The sequence below is a fragment of the Abramis brama genome (assembly GCF_963993115.1).
Source record: "Abramis brama genome assembly, chromosome: 6".
Taxonomy (NCBI): Eukaryota; Metazoa; Chordata; class Actinopteri; order Cypriniformes; family Leuciscidae; genus Abramis; species Abramis brama.
Genome location: NC_139968.1, coordinates 36,329,899 through 36,355,426, shown reverse-complemented (window position 1 = coordinate 36,355,426; position 25,528 = coordinate 36,329,899). Strand labels below are relative to the sequence as shown.

Here is a 25,528-nt window from a genome sequence, read left to right as displayed (position 1 = left end):
TTGTGACTTGTTGCAGGCAGCGTTTGTGTACACAGGCACCAAACAAAACTGATTTCGGACAGACTTCTGAGGCAGTGTAATAGTTTCATGATCGACAGCAAAATATAGAGAGCTTTGGTGAGAACTAAGCGAATATTTAATTAATACTATAGTAATTTCACGCAAGAAATGACATAAGTGGAAAACATTGGTGAAAAACTTACATTTACACACACACTGACCTCCAACCGCAACTTTGAGATGCCATCTTTAATATTTAGCTCAATGGAAAGCACAGGATAGTGGGATATCAAAGGCAGTGAAGGATATATCTATGCTGCCTTCAAAAATAAAAAGCTTTTGGACACAGCCCCTGTATAGTGAGGAAGTTTACAGTAGATAAGGCTGAAAATAGGCTTTCTATATTCATTGAAAGTTATAATTTACATAATTTAAATGACTTAAAACATGCAGGCTGATTGTAAAGCCAAGTGACGTGAAAATATCCTGAACATACTGTCTATTTTAGTAGAAATATGGCCACGTTTTGAATAAAATGTAAACTTAAAAAAATGCATCAAAAGCATTGATGTTGAGTTTAATATTATTGCTAGTGTATATATATATATATATATATATATATACATATATTATTTTTATTATTATTATTATTATTATTATTATTATTAAAATGACCATGATAAGAGTGACTTGTTTTTGCTATCAACCAAACCAATAAAAAAAGTTTAGGCAATTTTAACAAAGCCCTGCCCTTGCTTGCTTATATTTTCTGTAGCTTTTGGCACTCTGTAAAAAGATAGCTCAGATTACGTGTTTTTCATGTTTGCACAGTCACTCACATCACCAGAGCCAGCCCGCAACTCTTATGCATTCAGAGTGAGACTCATGCAATTGAGATTTCTCACGCCGCCAGTCCATTTTCTCACACATTGAAAAAATCCTGCAGAGAAGAGAGGAAACTGACGACGTGCAGACAGATAACACACATCAGACACATGCACATATAGACCCCAAGACCCCTCTCCGACCCACTTTATCACAGTCACCACAGCGCTCTGCAGAGCAGCATTCACGTCTCTCGACCTGCCTTTACGGACAGCATTTAACCAAAAAACACTTGACTTCAGGACGATAGAACCGGAAGTGCTAAAATGCTAACTCGCTTCTGGGTTTTGGCCTACAAAAATGTGTCAACCCTGCACCACTCTATAGCCACCCTGAGGCATTGCAAATGGCTGCCGAGTACACATACTTTCCTTAAAAGGGACGTTGGTTTAGGTTAGTAACTAATATGCTGTGTAGCCTGTGAAGAAGTTAGTTAGCATTAGCAATTTTTTTTTTTTTTTTTTTGCAGTTATTTCAAATAATGTTATGATAAAAACCAGGGCTGCCAACTTATTAGTTCAGCTCGGAGTGAGAATTCACACAGTCGTTATGGCACTTGCGTCTATCTGATCTATCTATTAAATGTCCTAAAGATCGTGGGGGTCAAATTCCACTGAAGCTGAGCAGAAATGAGACACTCTTCTCTCTGCCTGCAGTGTGTCAGTCTGAGAGAGTGAGAGAGAACACACAAACACAGATTTTTATTGAATCATAATTAAATTTCACGATTTAGTAACAATGCGTTCATATCACCAGTTCACATGAACTGTATTTATTTAATTTTTTTTATACGGATTCAGGTACAGTTTGGAAAACTCTGTTCACATCATCCTGAACTCTGCTAGTGTGAAAGTACCTAAATCTGAATTTACTTTCATTCATTCTACCTAGAAGTGCCAGTCCTGCCCCTACTTTTAGAGCGACTTCAATTAGTCTACATGTGAAATACTCAAAAATACATAGAAATGTCATCAAAACGAATACAACTTTACAAACATGATTGCAAAAGATGACGAATTTTAAGAGAACAAGAACTGCGGACACAAAGAGAATCTCTGTTTTGAAATTCTTCATCTCTGGAAGTCAAGATGACAGTGTAGGCATTAGCATTAGTGACCATGCAGCGACAGTGAAGGTATGGACATTGCTAGTAAAGTACTGGAGGCAGACAGCTTATCTGTAACTATCTGATGAGGGACAGATTGAAGAGCAGGGAGTCATTTTACAGGTGAGGAAATATGTCATGATTCCAGCAGTAATAAAAACCTGGACTTAAGATACTTCAGTTCAAACCAAGGCATATTTTTTTTCCAAAACATAGAGGGAACAGGTGATTTTCAGAGGCTCATTAAATAATGTCACAGCCCTTAGCTAACTGGGACAAACTGGACAGACCATGGCTTGTTTATTCAATTAGCAAGGACATTACAGTTTGCTTTTGCTGTAAACATTTTAGTGGAAGTAAAAGAAAGTCTGCTAAAGACTGGAAAAATCTCTCCAGCATACTGAACACAATCAAGAAGTCAAGTAACGAGTAGAATGTAGAAATGAGTAGAACACGCTTCTAGTGGACAAATAGTAATGATTGAGAGGCATTATTTTTGTCAGAGGTGGACAAAGTACACAACTTCCTTACTTGAGTGAAAGTACATATACTACAGGTCAAAAATTAATCTGTTACAAGTAAATGTTGTAAAGACCGATTTTTACTTGAGTAAAAGTACAGAAGTATCAAAACTAAGAAAAGAAAATGTCAATGTGTTGTTTTATTAGTGTTACATTGTTGTATGTAATACTTACAGTAGCCTACCTTATGCCTCTGAATCTATGCCTGTCTAGCTACCCTTATATCAATATCAAATTTATTTCTAGAACAGAGTTCCAGTAGTGGGATTGAATGTGAGATTGAATAGTGCACTCAATAACGTCCACAACGGACACCCAAATGGCTGTTTGCTCAAATAGTGCCCTATTTAAAGTTGCTTGGCTTTTAGTATGAATATGTTAGCCTTACTGTTATCTATAAGCTAGTGTGCTCCAAAACAATGACAAAATTCGCATTTAGAAGACCAAACCCAACTTTGAAATTGAAAATCAGGTTGATGTCAGAATCCAACGCCAGATTGACATTAATCTCCAACCTTGGACAGACATATTGTGGTTGAAAATTAAAATCGGGTTGACGTCAGAAACCAACATCAGTCGGGTTCTGGTGTCAACCCGACTTTAATTTCCAACCAAAATCATCCCCTGACTGACGTTACTACTTTCTATTCAAGGACCTTGACAGAAATGTAGTGGAGTAAAAAGTATGGTATTTGTCTTTCAAATGTAGTGAAGTTAAAGTAAAAAGTTTCCAGAAAAAATAATACTCAAAAAGTGTACTTAAGTACAGTACTCTGATTTTTTTGTATAGCCTTTTGTATTTTGAGTCTGCTTTATTTTTGGTTACATTTAATCTTAGTTGTCCACTTTGGACATTTTACTATGTTACTTTGCAACATATCAACTAATTAACTCTCAGTAGAGTAGTAGAATGTCTAATATATTCTGAGACTATATATGACTAAGTAACTTTGCAAGTAGTAGCCTACGTCAACTTATTCTACTAACCATAACAGTCTACTAATAATACCCTAATGAGAGTTTACATGGGATCTTCTTCAGAGTATACGGTATACTTTACTAGAACAGGTGCTATCTAGTTTTCTCATAAGAGCGCCATCTAGTGTTCATTCCTGTATCAGCCTGCAACATCTGATATGAGTACAAAAAATAAAAAACTGAGTTGAACAGCTGGTTAGGTTCAATCTTAAAATGTTAAAGGTGAAAGTTTAGTCCTTGTTGAGTAAAAAACACATTTCACAATGATCCATCTACAAATGATTCAATGTTAGCTTAGCTACTTCTGATAAACTCAAAAATCATTTCAAATCGAGCAAACACATTTTAATAGCATTCATCACATGAAAATATCAAAATAAATTGAGTTTATTTACATTGTAAGAAAGTAATGTTTTTTTAGGGTCAGCTTTAAAAGATGAGGAAAAACTAACAGTGAGATCTTTGAACAGTGCCTCTGGAAACAGCTCTGATAAACATGAGAAAGGAAGAGAGATTCGCACAATTAGAAGTCTTTTCCATAGTGACATTTAAACTGGGGTCAAACATACTTTACCTGTTCTAGTAAACTTTCTGCAGCTCTTCAGGGACGTTGAAGGAGAGACCGAACTGAACAGAAAATTCAAACGAAGGCGATCATTTCCATCACACTGTGATAATATTCTACAATGCAAGCACATCAAGAATACACAACTTTAAACAAACATAGGACATCTGAACATGCTTCATGAACAGAACTGAAAGACACAGACATGAACAAAACATCTATAACAGACAGATGTGAAGTAGTGAACATTCACCTTGAATGTCCCACACTTCTCAATCACTCTCCTTACGTGAAAAGCAGGAACTTGACTGTAAAAAAACTCAAATAAATAATAAAAGGCACAAAGTAACAAAATCGTTGTAAATTGTTACAACAAAGTACAAAGAAAACATTCAGAAAACGTGAAATCTATAACAAAAAACAACAAATCAGTGTTTTATCAGTAACACAAATTTGTGAAATGAGCTTAAAACACCATTCAGATGCGTAATTGCATTAAAAAGCTACACAGCAGCCAGTAACAGTTATGGAATATATATAACAATACATTACATAAACACACATTTGTCATTTTGTAGCTGGTTAAATCCACAGTGTCTTTCAGTGCATTTTTTACAGGATCAGTTCCTGAGTTTCACAGTTTGATCAACGAAACAATGGTAATATTTCACGGATCAGCCCTTGCAGGTTTTCAACCTTAAACTTTTCTTTAACCACAAACAAATAAAGCAAAACTCAAAGCATTATTTTTGACAGTGAACGTTGCTAAAACTCCAGTTTAGAGGTTACAAAGCAGCTAAATAAGGTGTAAAGACAAAATCATTCAAAGGGCAACATACTGGTGTTTTCATCATGGATGTTCCTCTGTGTTGACAAGATGTAAATGCTACAATTGAAAAGATGTAACCTTAACAGTCATTCTACAGTATCAGAAGTAAAAATTTAATTCAGTAACTGCAGTTACTGTTTTTGACCAACAGGTGCCTTCAAATGTGCACGTTATGTGAAGAGCACTTGCATCTTGCAGTATGATATTACTACGAATCTGATCAAATCAGATCAGTGTGTTTTTGGGTCTTACAGTGTAAACGCTGCTGCTAATGATTGAAGGAACAGCAACACTATTAAGAAACAGAGATAATCCTGCACTGTTTCTGCCTGGATCCTTTAGCAGCTGTAAGAAGCACTCTGCTGGTGATAAGTTGCTTTGTTTTGACTAGAAGCTTCAAGTTACCATTATTGGTACCGACTACTCATATCATGAGCGTAAAATAATAAATAATGTTACTGTGAAATCCTATTAGTCTCAAGTCTCACTCATCAGTGCAGTCTCAGTCTCATTATTATCATCCATCTGTGGAGTCTCAGTCTCATTATGGGACGTCCCATTATCATCATCCATCAGTGAAGTCTCAGTCCTCTGATTAAGGGCCGTTTCTTCTGCATCATCATCCTCCTGAAAGAAAGAAGCAGATTCACAGAAGGTAAAACAAATTTTAAGATTGATGATTCACTCACACAAACACAGAAATTTGTTTTTATCTCTGATGTTTGTGAATGTAAAGGCCCCTGTTCTTCATTCGGAAGTAAAACCCACAAATGATTGCTGTTTCTATGTAATAAATTCTGTATAAAACCACACACACACAGACATGCACCACCTAAATTATTTTCTGTTCTTCACTAAGGGGCAAAAAAAAAGGTTTGAAGTACATGACCAGCTATATACTGTTAGTGAACATCCTGAAGCCTTTCACACTGCTGAGAGTGACGTTCAGATGAACATGTAAATATGTGATGCGCACTTACTGCTCAATTAACAAAAAAACTCAACAAAAATGACAGCGGTGAGAAAACAACATTTAAGAAAGATAGGATCATAGAAATGTGGTAATGTTTGCACCAGCTCAGCACTCCAGTAAAGTCATGTCACGTTTATTATTTAACACTTTATACAAACGTATTGCTTTAAAGCAGAAGCTTAACAGTGTTAAACATGAATAACAGTGTCAGTGTCCCTTCCGATTGGAATCATATTTTAAAGCTGCTCTCCAGTGTGTTCATACTTTATCTTGCAGACGTCTGACCTTGACGGGCTGAACAGAAGAAACGAACAAGGAGATTTGTACTTCAAAGAAGGCGGAGACACACCCACTTATTATGGTTGTTCGAAGGTGTTTACTTGCCAGAGCCGGAAAGTTTGATTTGACAAGATGTTTTGAACTCCCACAACAAACTTCGTTCAACAAATTTTGTTTGAAATCATGTCATTAGGGCCTTTACAGTTCTCACAGATATTAATCTGTTGTCAATTCACTGCAGACAGACAGATTCAGAGCTCACAGTATCTTACCTGATGTTGATCATCGTGCCCTGTTCTGTTTCCTGTTTGAACAATAACATCAAACTCTTACTTTGGTCAATTAGAATAAAAAATGCATACTTTAACATATTTTTAAAGATTCTTTATGTACAATAAATCTTATATTTACATTATGGAAGATCAGCTGTATGAAATACTTGCCATTTTGTCCTGCTTGTGTAGATTTCCTGCAGCGATGGTAAATCACAGCAGCAGTTACAGCTAGAACCAGCAGAACAACAGCAACAACAACACCAGCACTTTTTCTGGATACAGACGGACCTGAATCTGGAACAGCTAAAGACAGACAGTCAGTCATTATTACAAGAGATCGACTGATAATCAATTTACCAAACATTTCACTGACACTTGCACCTTATTATTTATATATATTATTATTATATAGAAAGACGTAACCCAGTTAACAGGGATATTGGCTAACATTCTGGCAAGGTTCTCAAAGTTCTGAATAAACATTAATAGAATGTTCGTGCAACTTTTCTGGTCTTCTGGTCTTGTTTTTAGAGGTTTTTTAAATGTCCTCATGTTGGGAGAAAACATTCTTGGAACATCCTTTAAACATTAGGATGACAACTAACTTTAAATGAATAAGGTTGTGTATCTGTTTTAAAAGATCATCCTTGGAATGTGAGAAAGTTTTGTTTCCTGTCCAATAGTTATTCTTCCTAACTTTTCTCTTAAATATATGTAAAGGTTAAGCAAGTGTTAGAATTGAGCGCTTTCAAAACAATGTTCATGTAATCACCACATACAGTATTATCATTAGTATTTGATGAATGTTCTCAAGTTTGATTCTGAACACAGTATTAATATGTCAAGAAAACACATTTAATGTGTTGGGAAGAATTTAAGACAGATTTTCAGATGATGTTGACTGTTAATTAATATTGACATCATCAGGAAATTGTCTGATTCACTGATCACATCTGAAGTCTAATCACTGATCAGAAGTGTTTCATTATTAATTTGTTTAAATATTCTGCTACTGAACATGAGATGCTATTGCGAATATCAGATTTTCTGAATGAAAATGTCCCGTGAGTTCTTAACTAAGGTGTTATTTTAAATGCTCACAGACATCAACAATCAGCATATGAAACTCAACAATGGTGATATGCTTCATGCCAGCATACAAAACTCCTTCATGGCTCCCAGCATGCATTGCAGCACAAATAAATTATGCAGCTGAAATCTTTTACTATTTATATTTGAATATTTTTTGATTGTCACCATTGTTGAGGTTTGTATGATGACTGTTGATGTCTAATCCTGCATCCCAATTTGCCTACTTATACTACGCCCTAAAACTATTGTGACGGGTGGGTAGCCCACACATATTTGGCCTCTATCACGGTTTAAATTGGTTATTTTGAAGTTTAATTTCATATGTTTTTGTTACTTTATTTAAATCCCCTTATAAGATTAAAAAAAAAAAAAAACACAGGGCAAGTTAACAGTTTATTAAAGTCTTGAATGTACAGAAGGGTGCACACTTTGCCATTTAACTCTACCTGAGTCCTATTCCTCAGGGGGGTATTCCAGAAAGCAGGTTATGTGACATACTCAGGTATGTTTATGGGTAAGCAAAGCGGATAACCTCAACTTTCGGTTCCTAAAACAAAGGTAAATGGATTTTTTTTTTTTTTTTTTGACAACAGGATGTTTTCTATGCCTCTATACAGAATATATTTCTATAATAAAAAATGTATTTGACATATCTTACCTTTCCAGCAATGTGGAAGCAAAATGACTAAACATACAAAATAAACTTAAACAGCCATGCTATCTTTGCAAGCACAGACAGTTTAGTCTAGTTTAGGTATTTAGACTTTTTCTTAGTGTCTGTTTCCATGGTGACTCGTCGATTCATCACTCTGTTGTGAATGTCTGGTGTGTTAACCATGAACATACTCTGAGTTGGATGAACTTACTCCAGGATGCATTTTTGGAACCAGCATACCTTGAGTAAGCAAGGTTTGGGTTAATCAACCAAGAGTTCAGGATATATGTGAGGGTAAGTTAACCTTGCTTTCTGGAATACACTGCTGGTCCATGGAGTGAAAGGCCACATTCCATGTGTCAGCAAACAAAGGGAGAGGCAGTGCTTCAGTCTCCCAATTTGTGCTTTTCTAAAAGAAATTGAACTGCAGCATCATGATCCAATTCGAAGGGGGATCTTTCATTTGATTTCATTCAGTTTCTCTCTTTGTTTTGTATGTTAGAGTAGTTTATTATATTGTGCTTTAAAGCACACTAAAGAACTTTTTTTTTTTTTACCTTAAAATTATGTTTCCAAAATCGTTTCAGTGGTTCATCAAGTCGTAACAGGGTGAAAGGCACTTCTGGATTTACTTTGCGTTACAATAGTTATTTTGTTTTTCTTCATTTCTGATGTCGCAATGCATCATACTTTCATAAAATAAAGCAACATACACTACCTTGTCTGTGGACATCGTTCATTCCAAAGCTGGTGCTGGATAAACAGCGAGCGTGCAACATTAAGCTGCGGTAGGCTAAATTATTTACGACAGTGGTAATGGACAATTCCGCTTCCAACCTGTAGGGGGACCGAAGAGGAAAGGTTCTTAAGTGTTGCTTTAACCCGCTGGGGTCGGCAAACGCGCTGGCGCGTTTTGCTGGATTTTCTTCACATAGTAGCACAATAAACTTATATTACTCCGTCATTTATGGTCATACAGAAAAAAGAAATATGAAAAAATAATCTGTGATATGTCTACTTTTGTATATGTCCACTTACAATCAAATCAAAACATTGTGCTTTTGTAAAATAAATAAACAGGGTGTGCTTTCTGCCTCTCCGTCGCGGTGAACTTTTTTTTCTTGAGCACGTCTATAAACTGAAACAAAACTCAGCGAATACTTGTCACACATTTATGACCCATATATCTTTATAAACATTTAAGTGTGTACTTTTAAATGATCCGATTCAAACTGAAAACAAATATTCTGTTTAAGTAATTTGTATAAAACCAACAAGATGTCCAGTATCTCAAACCCTTGCTCATTTTTTTTAATTTGACCACGCCCATGCGCGCAAAAAGAGATTGACATGCAAATCTCCACATGGAACGCGAAGGAGCTCATTACCTCAAAAACAAAGCATCAAACTTCACAAGTCTCTGCTTTTCGTCGAGTTTGGAAGACACGCCGTGAGCTTACATTGGATTTACCTTAGAAGGCGGCGGCGATTTGAAGACAAGAAAGATGTAAGGTAAGAAATTCTTAATTATTAGTTTATGTTATTGTTGCATAAACTTCACATTGCAGTTGAACTGTTGCTAGATATATGGTGAATATTATAATATGTAGACCCATGTTTACTGTTAAATACTGTGTTTGTGGATATCTGCTCAAACGTAGATATGTATAATATGGTAACCATAATGTTTCATATTTTGGAGCGCGCTCTGCAATTGAATGTGGAGCGTGCGGTGCGTTTGAAAAGCAAAACGCACCAAACACTAGGCATCATGTTTTTACTCTAATCTCATTTCATGTCATCACAACGAATGGAAACATTTGAAGTAACATATGATAATCAATATATTTTTATCTAGCGTAGCTGTTACTCTGAAATGTTGCTTTTGAAAGATTTATATGCTGCTATAGGTTATTGTTATTATTATTTTATGCAGCACTGTGCATAGCCTATGCCTACAAGGCACAACAAACCTGTTCATTATATATTGTTGGAAACATTTGTGTGTGTGTGTGTGTGTGTGTGTGTGTATTTTCTGTGAATTTTAAAAAGCAATTTTAACCAGAAAAATCTAAAATCTACTCCCAAAAATCATGCAGCATCAGTATGTTCACAGTTTTATTTATTTATTTATTTATTACTGGGATGAGTCCTGCTGACTTCAACATTCACACGAGTCTCTGTACATGAACATGGTAAAGTGGAAATCAAACACCTTGGAAATGAAAGGTATGTACAATGTTTTTAGGAATGGCACAAAGGTCTCTGTCTTTGGTAGCCTAGAAATCTAGACGCACCCTAGCGGCAGCAAAGTGTATTTTGCAGCCAGGGCAGTCTAGCAACTCTCCATTGACTTTCGAGCTGCAAAAACCTAAATTGGGTCAGGCCAATCACGTCGTGTATAGAGTAGTCGGGGCGGGCTTAACATAATGACGACAGAGTTGCGACGGTTACCTGCCACTTGAAAACAAAGAATGACGGCTGCAGGAGAACAGTCTTTCGAATTGGCTTTGTTCGCGACTCTGGAGGACTTGGAGTTAGGTTTTTCTTTGAGAAAAGAGCAAAGAACGGCACTTAAGTCATTCTTAAAAAAAAGGAAGATGTGTTCGTAGTTTTGCCGGCCAGATATGGCAAAAGTTGAATCTATCAACAAACTCAGTTGTTGGGAAAACACTCTGGTTGGGTGAAGCGCTGTCCTATTGCGTGCAGAGGGAATTTGAAAGACAGTCGTTTATCCCGCCCCTCGGATTGAGCCGTGTCTATGGTGAGTTGCCAGACCCAACATCTTTGGATCATTGTTTTCAATAGTGTGCTTTTTTGTCATTTGTTGTGCATCTTTGGATTATGTTGTGTTGTAAATAAATCCAAACAATCTAAAAGCCATTCTTTTTTAAATCTCCTCATTCTTTGTGCAAGGTTGCTCAGGGCATAGGGCCTGATAGCTCCTAATAGAGCCATTATCTTTAAGAGCCTAATAGAGTCTTTGTCTTTCTCAGGTGTGAAAACCCATACATATTCAGGATGTGTTTACGCCTACTCGCATAAAGCTTTCTTACACAAAACACGTCTTACAAATTTTAAATCAATATATTGTCTTATCTAAATGAGCAGTCAGGATGATTTTCACATAGTTTTGGAGCAAATATTCTAGGCTACGTGATACAATTTTCAAAAGTCTTGTGAAGAAATAATCAGTATGGGTTTCATGGCCTTATTTCAGTGACAATTTTTTTTGTATTTTCACAAACCACGCATAAATGTCATTATCTCAAAACTACAAACTTTTACATACATGCTGCTGATATATTATTGTAGCAGAAATGCACAAATGTCAGCACATGTCAGAACACCTCCAGGGCCCAGAAAACACCTCAGACCCCAGAGGGTTAAGTAGTTGACGGTATTATGTTAGTTATGATTACGTGCATATTTTTGCTTGGATTTATTTGGTAAAGTATTATTTGATGTTTACCTCTACTTTTGTTTGGTGGAGGCTAAATGAGTGAAAGTGAAAGTAGGTTAAAGTATCAGGGTTAGTTAGCCCTGATTAGCCATAATAACATCTCGTCCTGCTGACCTTAGTGTTTTTTGTTTTTTTATTTTGTTAATGGAAGATTTTTATAATTTTTAAGGTCTGTGAAATTTTGGTTTGTTTCAGTTAACTGCCATCTTTTTGTTTGGACTTTGTTTGGAAGTAACTTTCGTTACATCTGCCCCTGTGTGTATATATTGTGATAGAAATATATTATGTAATGAGTATTTTCAACATTAAATGTATAGAGAAATGCAGACTAAGGATGCTCAGGTCAAAGGCCATATATACTTAACCAAAAAGTGCTTAACACAGTAGAACTATCAGTCAAATAATTAGTTTAGATCATTACAAACCAATCACCAGAACAAATCACAGTGAAGAAGACTTGAGTGACACTGATTTTTACTCAACTGTATGATATAAATGTACATGTATCTTTCCATTCAGGAGACTCACTTGGTTGTTCTGGCCAGTGATCTCCCGGTTGTGAATAAAACTTAATTTCTACAAAGAACAACTTGGGAGTCGTGTCAGGTATATGCTGCACAGCTGAGAAACAGATTTTACTCTCAAAAGAAAACAGCAGAACATCTATGTGTGATTGAGGTAGTAATAGAAGGTTCTATGCTCAAAAGACCCCCGCAGAGACAGTGATAGTGTTGGAAGACTATAGAGCCGCCCTCGGGGTGAGGCTGTAATACTCTGAGTTAGTATTAATGATCCTGTGTCAGACCAGCGTACACCTGAGAAGAACGGTGAGAGTGTATAGATGATAAAGACCTGTGTGCTCATGTGTGATTGAGGTAGTGAATAGTGATAGTAGCTTCTTGACGGGACGCTAATGTTTTTAAATGCGCGATTAACGCAGTGCGTATTTTCTGTTTGACCCGTGGCCCAACCCCTAGTTGGAGAAATGGAGATACACAGTGTTGCCAACCAGGGCCGGCCCGCGGCATATGCGGAATAGGCAAATGCTAGGGGCGCCACTCATCCAAAGGGGCGCCAGATTGAGTGAACGAGTGCTTTTTTTTTTTTTACATTTAAAAAAATATTTTAAAACCATTAATTCGAAATACTACCAAATAAAGCAACAAAAAAAAAAAAAAAAGTCAGACTCATCAATCTTCCCCCGCCCAGCGAGTGCTTGAAGTGTGTCAGACACAGAGCGCGCGCGCGATCAGTTGTTGGTAATTTGTTGTGTAGCGTGTGCGACGCCGCATCCAATGTAGACAGCACTGCTTTTGTTAACACACTCAGGCTCGTAGAAACGGGCCTGGCAGCTCGCGCCAGTTCTAGACACGGTGAAAGTTTCCTGATTATGACGGATGGCCGCATTTACATGACACATTATAAATGAGCATAGTCTGCGATAGATACAGTGCCAAAAAGAAGAGAAGAGGATAAAAGGGGATAAAGAAAGAGGTAAAGTGATGTAGTGAATGAACAGTTTATCTAATTGCATAGGAGTAAGATACTATAATTTCATGGCAGTTATTTTTACCTTAAACTTAATGTTAGCAGTTGTTCTGAGTTCTCCAGAGGCCCTAGACTGTGTGATTTTATAACAATCATGTCAGTTTTAAGACGCATTTTTTATTATCACTTTTTTTTATTAGTGTTTTACTCTACAGTTGTGCAGTTTTGGGGGGGATACAGTAGCCTGCAGGCCAAAAGTTTGGAAACATTACTATTTTTAATGTTTTTGAAAGAAGTTTCTTCTGCTCATCAAGCCTGTATTTATTTGATCAAAAATACAGAAAAAAATAATATTGCGATATATTATTACAATTTCAAATAGTTGGTTTTCAATTTATTATACTTTAAATTATCATTTATTTATATGGTGCAAAGCTGAATTTTCAGCATCATTACTCCAGTCTTCAGTGTCACATGTGACATCCAGTCTATCACATGATCCTTTAGAAATCATTCTAATATTCTGATTTATTATGAGTGTTGGAAACAGTTCTGCTGCCTAATATATTTGATGAATAAAAGGTTAAAAAGAACTGCATTTATTCAAAATAAAAAAATATTTTCTAATAATATAAATCTTCTTTACTATCACTTTTTATCAATTTAACACATCCTTGCTGAATAAAAGTATTGATTTATTTCAAAAAAAGAAAGAAAAAAATGACTGACCCCAAATTACTGACCAGTAGTGTATATTGTTGTTACAAAAGATTTATATTTTTAAAACATTTGCTTCTTTTTTTTTATTCATCAAAGTATCCTAAAAAAGTATCACAGGTTATGAAAAATATTAAGCAGCAGAACTGTTGTTTCCAACTTTGATAATGAATCATCATATTAGAATGATTTCTAAAGGATCATGTGATAGACTGGAGTAATGATCCTGAAAATTCAGCTTTGCATCACAGAAATAAATGATCATTTAAAGTATAATAAACTGAAAACCAATTATTTTAAATTGTAATAATATATTGCAATATTATTATTTTTTTCTGTATTTTTGATCGAATAAATGCAGGCTTGATGAGCAGAAGAAACTTCTTTCAAAAACATTAAAAATAGTAATGTTTCCAAACTTTTGGCCTGTACTGTATATGGCATTTTTTAAATTTATTTGCCAAAATTAGTAATGATATTTATTTACAGGTTTATTCAAAATAGCAAAGTTCACGACTTCACATTAAATCTGTATTGTAAAACGTGCTATAAAAAAATAATGGGGACTTGAATGTTAGATGTAATGCTCTTGGTATTTGTGTTTAGGCTGTAATGTGTTTGTGTGTGTGTGTGTGTGTGTGTGTGTGTGTGTGTGTGTATATATATATATATATATATATACGTATGTGTATGTATGTATACTGTATATATGCTAAATAATCATGAACACAATGACGGGGTGAAATGGGCTGTGATGCATGGGGCACCAGGTAAAATCTTGCCTAGGGCAGCAAATTGGTCAGGGCCGGTCCTGTTGCCAACTAAGCGACATTGCAGACCCCTTTAGCGATTTATTCCCTTAAAAAAAGCGCCCAAACCTTATTTCGTTTCTGAGAATCTTCTCTCTCCCTCTAGCGTTACGTCACAAAAGTGCGGACTCGTAGGAAGACCGCGGGTGCTTCTCAATACTCCAATTGATGCTTCCTCCTGAGACGCGAGTAAAGGAAATGAGGAAAGGAAACGAGGATGCATGAATAAGAAAAGAGACATTTTTCATACTCTTTTAAATGATACTCACCCGTTACAGAAACACTGAAGCTCCTAATGATGCTGAATCTGCTGTTGTTGATCAGTAGTTTATATTCTCCAGAGTCTGTGTTTCTGGTGTTTGTGATGGTCAGAGATCCAGTCTGATGATCCAGCTTCAGTCTGTCTCTGAATCTCTCTTCACACTGATCATCTGTACAGACCTTACTCTGATCTCCAGTGATTTCAGCGATGAGAGTGTCATTAAAATACCACGTCAACGAATCATTCAGTTTTCTTATTACACCAGTATATAAAATAATAGATTCTCCCTCATTCACTGACTTTCTCTTCATTTTATCTCGTTCAGCAGCAGAAACACCTGAAACACAAACCAACAGATGATTGCAGGATCTTGTTTTTTGGGGAACTGAGAACAGAGAACTGTGGATATGAAAGCGATAAAAGATGCTTTGACTTTTCTGAAAAGCAACATTTATCCACGTTTTGTGCTTATAAACACATGAGGTGGACACAGTAACCAAATCTGTACTCAAGTAAAAGTACAAGTACTTATAGAAGTAATTACTCAAGTAGAAGTAAAAGTAATAATGTTATTAATAACTTCAGAGAAAAAAAATATCCAATAAAAAGACTACAAGTAGAGATACTAATTACTTCAGATCTGATTCAGAACAAGCAAGATGATGATGATGAAGTCAATGAAGCATTTATTACAATAGGGGTTTCTCCCCATTACTTTTTGTCCACACATGACAGATGGCGTGTCATCTTGCTGTACTTTTTTTTTAAGTGACAAATTAAAAATGTCATTATGACATTATTTAGATGGAAATAATAATAATCCTTTATAATAATGATCTATAACTATTTTAATCATTTTAATTATTGTATATTACACAAGATATCTTTGCAACATGCACAGTAATTCATATTTAAATCTACAAATTCCACTTTAACAGTAAATGTGTTTTTGTAGAAATTATCTATATAATGTATCTGAATTAATATACAGGTAAAGAGAAAAAAAAAAAAAAACACCCCTGAATGTCAGCAAAAAATATCACTAAACACATTAAAGGGACTCTCTGTAGGAATTTCTCCCATCTAGTGGTGAAATTGTATTTTGCATTCAAACGAATAGTGCTCTCCAGCGCCTCACTTTTTCAAATGCGCGTTGCATCTACGGTAGCCATTATGTACTAAAAAGCTATGACAGGATGTCTTATAATAGGACTTCGAGTTTTTCTTCGGGTGAACAGGTGTGTTATTTAAAACAAACTGAAACTTGAAACAACGAAAAAAGAATGTTACAGTATGAATTACTGACTGTGAAAAACATTAACTATGGTAATTAGTAGTAATGCCTTCTTTACTTGTTATATTTTTTGAAGTACGTGCATTGTTAGATATCATCATCATCAGAGCCTTCTCTAACGTTACTTTAAGTTACTCAATAGCTGCTATTCATCAAAGAGCCTGTTTAACTTTTAACTATAAATGTTCTACTGTCTATATAATAAAGTACACAACCAAGCAATGAAAAAAAAAAGCTTGTAATTTAGTAGTGTTGCTTTCGTCAACGAAAATTATGACGAAATATTGTCGTCAACGAACCGTTATCACCTGACGAAAACGAGACGAGACTAGACGTAAATGCATGGTCATGTGCCGATGACTAAAATACATGTATAATGCAATATCGTTGACGAATAAAAACGAGACTAAATGTGGTTTAAAAAATAAAAACTATGCTAAAATGTCTCTTCATTTTCGTTGACCAAAACGAGACGAGACGAAATGTAACGTCACAACGAATGAGAGAGTTGTGCGTGAACCCATATAGCTTTGTCGGCTTTAAATTCTGGATTGCGATCTGGTCACCCGATTATCAGCGAATTTAACCATATCCATTAGTTATTCTATTAAAATGTCTCATTGATATATTTGACACATTCATAATCATTACTTTTGCTGGTTCTTTGTGACAGCTGTTATGTGCGTTATTGGCAGCGTCTCTTGTTACATGAACACGTCACCGCATCAGCGCCAGAACATGGAGATTTTATTTTAGAGTAGATATAATCGCACAACCTATTCGATATTTTATAATTAAATAAACTAATCGAATATCCAAAAATCGTGACTCATCCCTGCATGGAATCTCTTGTTTCTTTTCCCAAATCTTCACTCACGTCACGTCTCATCCATTTTCTAAAGGTATTATAAAGGTTTCTTGGTTCGCTTTTAATTAGGCCTATTATATTCGTATTCTTTACTGTGGTAAAGTAGAAAAACGCTGTAGGACAGATAGCCTACATTTGTACTTGCATGTCAAATTCTTTTTAACACAGTTTGTGCTTGTTAGGCCTATATTAGACATTGGGCGCGAGTTTAGTTGTAAAGCGCGTTTGACACGTGTGGGTGATTTTTAGTTTCACTTTCTCTGGCAGCGCAATCTCAAACACAGCCTAAATATCTCGCCCTTGTGGAGGATAAAATTCGCTCTTCAAACCAATTTACATCAAGTAGAAAACACGAATATATCATAAAGAGATCGATATCTTCGTGTTTTCCTGCTCGTGTCCCGATATCCCTCTCAAAGCCCAGAGTGTATCAGCGTCTTTGTGTGGAAATATAAAACGAGTTTTTTTTTTTTAATAACCCCCCAACCACCGCCGGTAGTTGGTCCATTACCGCGGTGGTAAAAAAAACTGCCACCGTCACAGCCCTAAATATAGGCCTACTAAATAGCCTATAATAAGATAGCCTTGTTTGAAATTCTATATTGACTGGGTTAAATAGAATCGCATTACTAAAAAGAGACTAAAATACAATTTTCATTGACTAAAACTAGACTAAAATGTCATCAGTTTTCGTCGACTAAAACTAGACTAAAATGTCATCAGTTTTCGTTGACTAAAACTAGACTAAAATGTCATCAGTTTTCGTCGACTAAAACTTGACTAGACTAAAAAGAGTATGAATGTGACTAAAACTAATAAAAACTAAAATGACAGCCTGACACAAAGACTAGACTAAAACTAAAATTAAAACAGGCCGCCAAAAACAACACTATAATTTAGACCGTAACATTGACTTACCTGTCGAGAAGAAAGCAGGCAACTTCAGGGTCTCTTTTGAAAGCTTTCTCCTGCATTAGCTATCCCGACATTAACCCTTGTTTTTGTAATCTCCGGTCACGTTTCCTTTTACGGTCTATTTTGGACTTTTTCGACGACGAGGACTCCTTATCCTGTGACTCAGCATATGTATGAATGAACGGTGTATAAATAACCGTGCAGTGCAGCCTTTTAAACTTGCCGGGGCAGTGACAAGCGCCTCTCCCTGCTCTGCTCCTCTGCTTCTGCTGGCTTCAGTCATGTGACGCTGGCTCTGAACGAAAACGCGTTGTGGAAACGCGTTGGCCTAGTACTTTTTGTCCCTCTCTGCTATTATAGTTTTTCAAGATGGCGGAACTACATGGAAGCCTCCGTGGACTTACCCGTCCCATGTATATAAAGATAATAAATTCTTCGTTTACGAGGATTAGTCTGATCATTGGCATAGGTATTTGTACACCATTGAGGGCATATTTATTAATACAAATATTGATTTTAGATAATAAAATATCTAAAAAGCTACACATAGTCTCTTTAATGATGTGATTTAAATGTATATGATTTGCTTTTAAACATAATGACTCACCATATAAAATAACATTGAAGGTTTTTTCAATGTCACTGCTGCCGCTGCTGATCTGTAGTTGATAAACTCCAGCATCTGTGTCTGGGATGTTCATGATGGTCAGAGATCCAGTCTGATGATCCAGCTTCAGTCTGTCTCTGAATCTCTCAGTATCTTCATTACACTGAACATCTGTACAGATCTTACTCTGATCTCTATTGATTTGAGCGATGCGAATGTCATTATAATACCATCTAATTCTGTCTTGTTGGTTTGTTAAAACATCAGTGTGTAGAGTGACTGAATCTCCCTCCATCACTGACACTCTGTCTTCATCAACACCTGACAAACCTGAAGAAGAAATTAACAATACTTCATAATAAGCCAAAAATAAAATAAATGAAATTCACAGCACTTTCCTGTTGTTTGTGGGTACATAAATACAGTGCATCCAGGAAGTATTCACAGCGCTTCACTTCTTCCACATTTTGTTATGGTACACCTTTATTCCAAACTGTATTAAATTCATTATTTTCCTCAAAATTCTACAAACAATACCCCGTAATGAAAACATGAAAGACGTTTGAAATCTTTGCAAATTTAGTAAACATAAAATACAAAAGAAATCACATGTACATGAGTATTCACAGCCTTTGCCATGACAAGCTCAGGCGCATCCTGTTTCCACTGATCATCCTTGAGATGTTTCTACAACTTGATTCGAGTCCAAATGTGGTCAATTCAGTTGATTGGACATGATTTGGAAAGGCACACACCTGTCTATATAAGGTCCCACAGTTAACAGTGCATGTCAGAGCACAAACCAAGCCATGAAGTCCAAGGAATTGTCTGTAGACCTCAGAGACAGGATTGTATCGAGGCACAGATCTGGGGACGGGTGCAGAAACATTTCTGCAGCATTGAAGGTCTCAATGAGCACAGTGGCCTCCATCATCCGTAAATGGAAGAAGTTTGGAACCACCAGGACTCTTCCCAGAGCTGGCCTTCCGACCAAACTGAGCGATCGGGGGAGAAGGGCCTTAGTCAGGGAGGTGACCAAGAACCCGATGGTCACTCTGACAGAGCTCCAGCGTTTCACTATGGAGAGAGGAGAAACTTCCAGAAGAACAACCATCTCTGAAGCACTTCACCAATCAGGCCTATATGGTCGAGTGGCCAGACGGAAGCCACTCCTCAGTAAAAGGCACATGACATTCGCACCTGGAGTTTGCCAAAAGGCACCTGAAGGACTCTCAGACCAGGAGAAACAAAATTCTCTGGTCTGATGAAACAAAGATTGAACTTTTTGGCCTGAATGGCAAGCGTCATGTCAGGAGGAAACCAGGCACCGCTCATCACATGGCCAATACCATCCCTACAGTGAAGCACGGTGGTGGCAGGATCATGATGTGGGGATGTTTTTCAGCAGCAGGAACTGGGAGACTAGTCAGGATCGAGGAAAAGATGAATGCAGCAATGCACAGAGACATCCTTAATGAAAACCTGCTCACAAGCGCTCTGGACCTCAGCGACGGTTCATCTTCCGACAGGACAACGACCCTAAGCACACAGCCAAGATAACAAAGGAGTGGCTTAGGGACAACTCTGCGAATGTCCTTAAAGCTCCTTTCACACAGAGCGATGATCCCGGCAAATTGCCAGAACGCCTTCTGTGTGAACGCAAACACGACCCTGGATTGATGCCGGCATCGATGCCTGGTTGGGGACCTAGTAACATTGCCGTGTTCAGTCCCGGAACGCGCGCTGTGTAAACAAAAGCCGTAATAATGCCGTGTCGTAGTGATGACGCTTAAGCCGGGATCGTTCACCAGCTGTGAAACGGTATGTAATGTGCAAGTTTATGATCGAATCAGAGAAAAAAAAATGCACCACTTAAGATGCTGCTGAGACGTCAAATCGATGTCACGTGTCTTTACGGGTTGTGTGTGAACGCACTCTCTGATTCCGGAAAATCACAGGCAGTGTGAATGAAGCAAAATCAAACGAACCCGAGTCAAATCCGGGTCACTTTATCCGTGTATTTTCCGGAATCTCTCTATGAAAGGGGCATAAGTGGCTCAGCCAGAGCCCAGACTTGAACCTGATTGAACATCTCTGGAGAGATCTGAAAATGACTGTGCACCGACACTCCCCATCCAACCTGATGGAGTTTGAGAGGTTCTGCAAAGAAGAATGGGAGAAACTGCCCAAAAATAGGTGTGCCAAGCTTGTAGCATCATATTTAAAAAGACTTGAGGCTGTAATTGGTGCTTCAAAAAAGATTGAGTAAAGGCTGTGAATACTTATGTACGTGTTTTTTTTTGTGTTTTTTTTTATACATTTGCAAAGATTTCAAACAAACTTCTTTCACGTTGTCATTATGGGGTATTATTTGTAGAATTTTGAGGAAAATTAATTGAATACATTTTGGGATAAGACTAAAATAACAAAATGTGGAAAAAATGAGGAGCTGTGAATATTTTACGGATGTATGTCTTGATTCATAATGTAACATGTATACAGTACAAACAGCAAAAGAACATCGATTTACACATTCGCTCATCAGACAAAAATTCATGAGTCTTATTGACGATCTTATGCGGCTGCTGTTTGTTTGTGATGTTTGTTTGTGGCACCCGGTGACTGACTGTCTACAACTCTGCATAGCTTTACAGAATGCGCTGATGACGTGTGATGTCTGCGCGACCAGGTGCGCAGAGGTATACACATGTTGACAGAAAGGTCGGACCAAATGCAATGACTGGAAGAACATTTTTTGGTCCTGAGACTTCCACAGAAGATATATGTAAATGTTTTAACATTTAGACCACTTCTATTATTGATTGCTATCAGGATGTGAAGAGAGTTTCAACCAGTATAACAAAAAATGCTGATGAAAAAAAAATTGCCTACCCTATTTTTTTAAGTACAAGACTTGCTTTTAAACAGAATGACTCACCATGAACCGTAACAATGAAGGTCTTTTTAATGATGCTGCTGCTGATGATCTCAAGTAGATAAACTCCAGAGTCTGTGTCTGTGATGTTCATGATGGTCAGAGATCCAGTCTGATGATCCAGCTTCAGTCTGTCTCTGAATCTCTCATCAGCATCTTCATAATGATCATCTGTACAGATCTTCCTATGATCTCTGCTGTTTTGAGCAATGCAAATGTCATTAAAATACCATTTTATATCTTCTTCTTGTTTTATTTCAACACCAGTGTTTAGAGTGACTGAATCTCTCTCCATCACTGACACCGACACTCCATTTGAAACAACACAGAGAAAATCTGAAAAAGAAATTAACAGTGCATTAAACGCCAAACAAAAACATTTACATATAGTCCACAAGTAGAAATAACTTAAATAACAGAACCAGTACAGAACCAGTTTGACTACCCCTGATGTATCGTTACCAGGATGATCAATGATAAATTAATTTCCCAGCATCTCTCGCATATTTAAAACCTTTCCAGCAGTGACTGTATAATTTTGAGATCCAGATTTTCACACTGAGGATGACAGAAGGACTCGTACGCAACTATTACAAAAACTGGAACCATTCATTAATGCTAAAGAAAGAAACAATGCACAAAGAGCCCTTTTGAAATGGGTGATCAGGGAAAATTGTATTTGTTTTGTCTTCTGGGAAACATGCAAATACACATTGCTTATGAAGGGCAGTACGGAATAAAAAAGATCTTTAAACAAAATAAAATGTGCATTGTGTTTCCTTCTTGAGCATCAGTGAGTTTTTTCACCTTTTTTAGCCTAATAGTTTGAGTCCTTCAGTTGTCCTCAGTGTGTGTATCATGCAACAAAAGTATATTCAGTACAATAAACAAAAGCATAATCTAAAGATATTTAAGGGGGTTTTCTGCTGAACTAACAGGGACTTCACTGTTCACAGCACTTAGGTAGTGTTGCTTTAACTGCTTCTGTTGTTCTCCAGGCCATGGATTATAATGATTTTCCATGTTGTATTCTCGTGACGATGACTTATTTTTCTCGTGATCTCGAGACCACAAAAGTTGCTTTCTCGTGATCACGACTAATTTTTCTCGTGATCTCAAAATAACAAAACCGTTTTTCACGACGTAACCTAATTGTATGGGGAGAAAAGTAAATGTAAAAAAAAATAAAAAAAAATTGATTAACATTAGCCATTAAATATTTCTACTTTGAACTTTACTAAAATTGTGCTACTTGCACCACATTAAGATATGACCATAAAAGTGGTTAATATTTAATATTTTTCGACACGACTTTCTCTTTCTTTCTTTCTGTATTTTGCCTTTTGTTCAATCACGCTTCACCCTACTGCGGTCAAGTGGGCCGCGCGTTGAAAATACACGGTCAAGCCAGCCGCACATTTTTTTTTAGTATGCGCGTCTATTTGTGTACTTACGGTATGGGTGCTGGAAGAGGCCAAAATTGATTTTAAGACACATTTTCTGCTATTTTCCATCTTATTAGGACATAAATAATTAAATTTCATGATTTTTGTATTAAATACGACTTTTAATTGTGTTTAATCTTTATTATTTTAATGTTTGTAGGCCTATATATGATTTACATTAATTATTACATAATTTATTCATGTTCATATTAATGTTAATTATTATACATCATTCTTTTTTTTTACATTTTCATGATTTTTTTAAGATATGACTTTTATATTTGTTTATTTTTTTTATTATTTTAATGTTTGTAGGCCTATATATGATTTACATTAATTATTACATAATTTATTCATGTTCATATTAATGTTAATTATTATACATCATTCTTTTTTTTTACATTTTCATGATTTTTTTAAGATATGACTTTTATATTTGTTTATTTTTTTTATTATTTTAATGTTTGTAGGCCTATATATGATTTACATTAATTATTACATAATTTATTCATGTTCATATTAATGTTAATTATTATACATCATTCATTTTTTATTGTCAATTTTAATGTTTAATATATATTAGCCTACATTAATTATTATACTTTATTAATTAATGTGAATTTAATTAAATTTAAATTAAATTATGTAAATTAAATTATTAATGTTAAAATGTAAAATGTAAAATGACATGAAAATAAATACAGTAATAGACAGGTTCACTCATATGAGTGTTTGAAAATGGGACATTATGTAAGTGCTAGAACGTAAAATAAAATGGCAAAATTATGAACGTTTATATATAAAATGCCTGTGTGTGTGTGTGTGTGTGTGTTTTGAGTATCATATTTAATACATCAGGTATGAATGTATATTTCATAGATCAGGTTTTTAGGCAATTCATTGAGAATTAACAGATTAAAAGGCACCTAAAAGCCTGTAGTGTCATATTTGTCATTTACTTTAAAATGTAAGTAAATAAATAAATAAACAAACAAACATTAATACATGATGTATAATAATTAATGAATACTTTATATATACAAACATTAAAATCAGCAATAAAAATGCAAAACAATTAATGTATGATAATTAACATTAATAATTTAATTTACATAATTTAATTTAAATTTAATTCACATTAATTAATAAAGTATAATAATTAATGTATCATATATTAAACATTAAAATTGACAATAAAAAATGAATGATGTATAATAATTAACATTAATATGAACATGAATAAATTATGTAATAATTAATGTAAATCATATATAGGCCTACAAACATTAAAATAATAAAAAATAAACAAATATAAAAGTCATATCTTAAAAAAATCATGAAAATGTAAAAAAAAAGAATGATGTATAATAATTAACATTAATATGAACATGAATAAATTATGTAATAATTAATGTAAATCATATATAGGCCTACAAACATTAAAATAATAAAGATTAAACACAATTAAAAGTCGTATTTAATACAAAAATCATGAAATTTAATTATGTATGTCCTAATAAGATGGAAAATAGCAGAAAATGTGTCTTAAAATCAATTTTGGCCTCTTCCAGCACCCATACCGTAAGTACACAAATAGACGCGCATACTAAAAAAAAATGTGCGGCTGGCTTGACCGTGTATTTTCAACGCGCGGCCCACTTGACCGCAGTAAACTACCTGGGCCTTTGTTTCAAGCAGCACACGTCACATATTCGTACTTCATTTTTTTGTGTGTTTTTTTCGCTGACATGAAGTGAGATTTTAACAAATACTTGTCTTGCCATGGTCGAGCAAAAAGACGAACAGCGAAATACAAACAATAAAGGCTTTTCTGTATAATATAAAGAGATTAGAGTTAATATAAAAGTCACTTTCGGTTTCTTCGTTGGCCGGAATAGAGATAATAAGCCTAAATGTCTTACCATGGTCGAGTAAACACCAGAGCAATAAGATCCAACTAAAGAGAACCTTCATCTTCGCCACGTTTCCTTAAAAAAAACAACAACAACACGTCTTCTTCTTCTTCTTTTTCGTTTTATTGGCAACCGCACTTTGGCTAACAGTGCATTACTGCCATCACCCGGTAGCTTGGAGCTTGGATCAGAAACATTCCTAAGCATTCCTTAATAATCACATGTTCTACAGTTTCACTCTGTCCACATTTCTCACACAAACCCGTTGGATGCTTAGATATTAAGTGTAATGTTTTATTCAAACCGGTATGTCTCACCCTTAGTCTTGTAATTATACTTTCCTCCCTTCTATTTCTCCCTCTTTTTCTACCTTTTCCCACTTTCTTTTGTATTGCATATAAATGTCTCCCTTTACTCTCATTATCCCAATATTGTTGCCACTTTTTACTCATTTTCTCTTTTATTACTGATTTAATTTCTTTTAAACTATGTGGTAACTCAATTTCTACCATCTCTTCATCTACTGCTTGTTCTGTTGTTTAATAGGTACAACAACAACCTTTCTTAAGGAGCCAGACGCGACAGCCATCCATAACTCTTGATAACCTTTTATTGCCTCCCCCAAGTACCGTAACACACTCAATATATGTTCCAC

General features: G+C 35.7%; 1 protein-coding gene across 4 annotated transcripts; it reads right to left on the bottom strand.

Annotated features, from left to right (window-relative positions):
- Positions 1-3,819: 3,819 nt before the first annotated feature.
- On the bottom strand, positions 3,820-24,997 carry LOC311084776 (uncharacterized protein). 4 transcript variants are annotated; one of them, XR_014606599.1, is made up of 10 exons: positions 24,883-24,997; positions 21,519-21,851; positions 18,581-18,910; positions 14,904-15,233; positions 14,704-14,812; positions 6,579-6,713; positions 6,408-6,439; positions 4,308-5,510; positions 4,064-4,170; positions 3,820-3,976 (listed from the first exon to the last, which is right to left on the bottom strand). XR_014606599.1 is itself a non-coding variant. In XM_084117045.1 (7 exons), the coding sequence occupies exons 1-7, from the start codon at positions 24,932-24,934 to the stop codon at positions 5,361-5,363; spliced, it is 1,362 nt and encodes a 453-aa protein (XP_083973171.1). In that variant the 5' UTR covers positions 24,935-24,997; the 3' UTR covers positions 3,820-5,360. The 4 variants fall into 4 exon arrangements, 1 of the variants encoding a protein (XP_083973171.1); XR_014606600.1 differs by lacking the exon at positions 14,704-14,812; XM_084117045.1 differs by lacking the exon at positions 14,704-14,812 and having other exon boundaries at positions 3,820-5,510.
- Between the last annotated feature and the right edge of the window lie 531 nt (positions 24,998-25,528).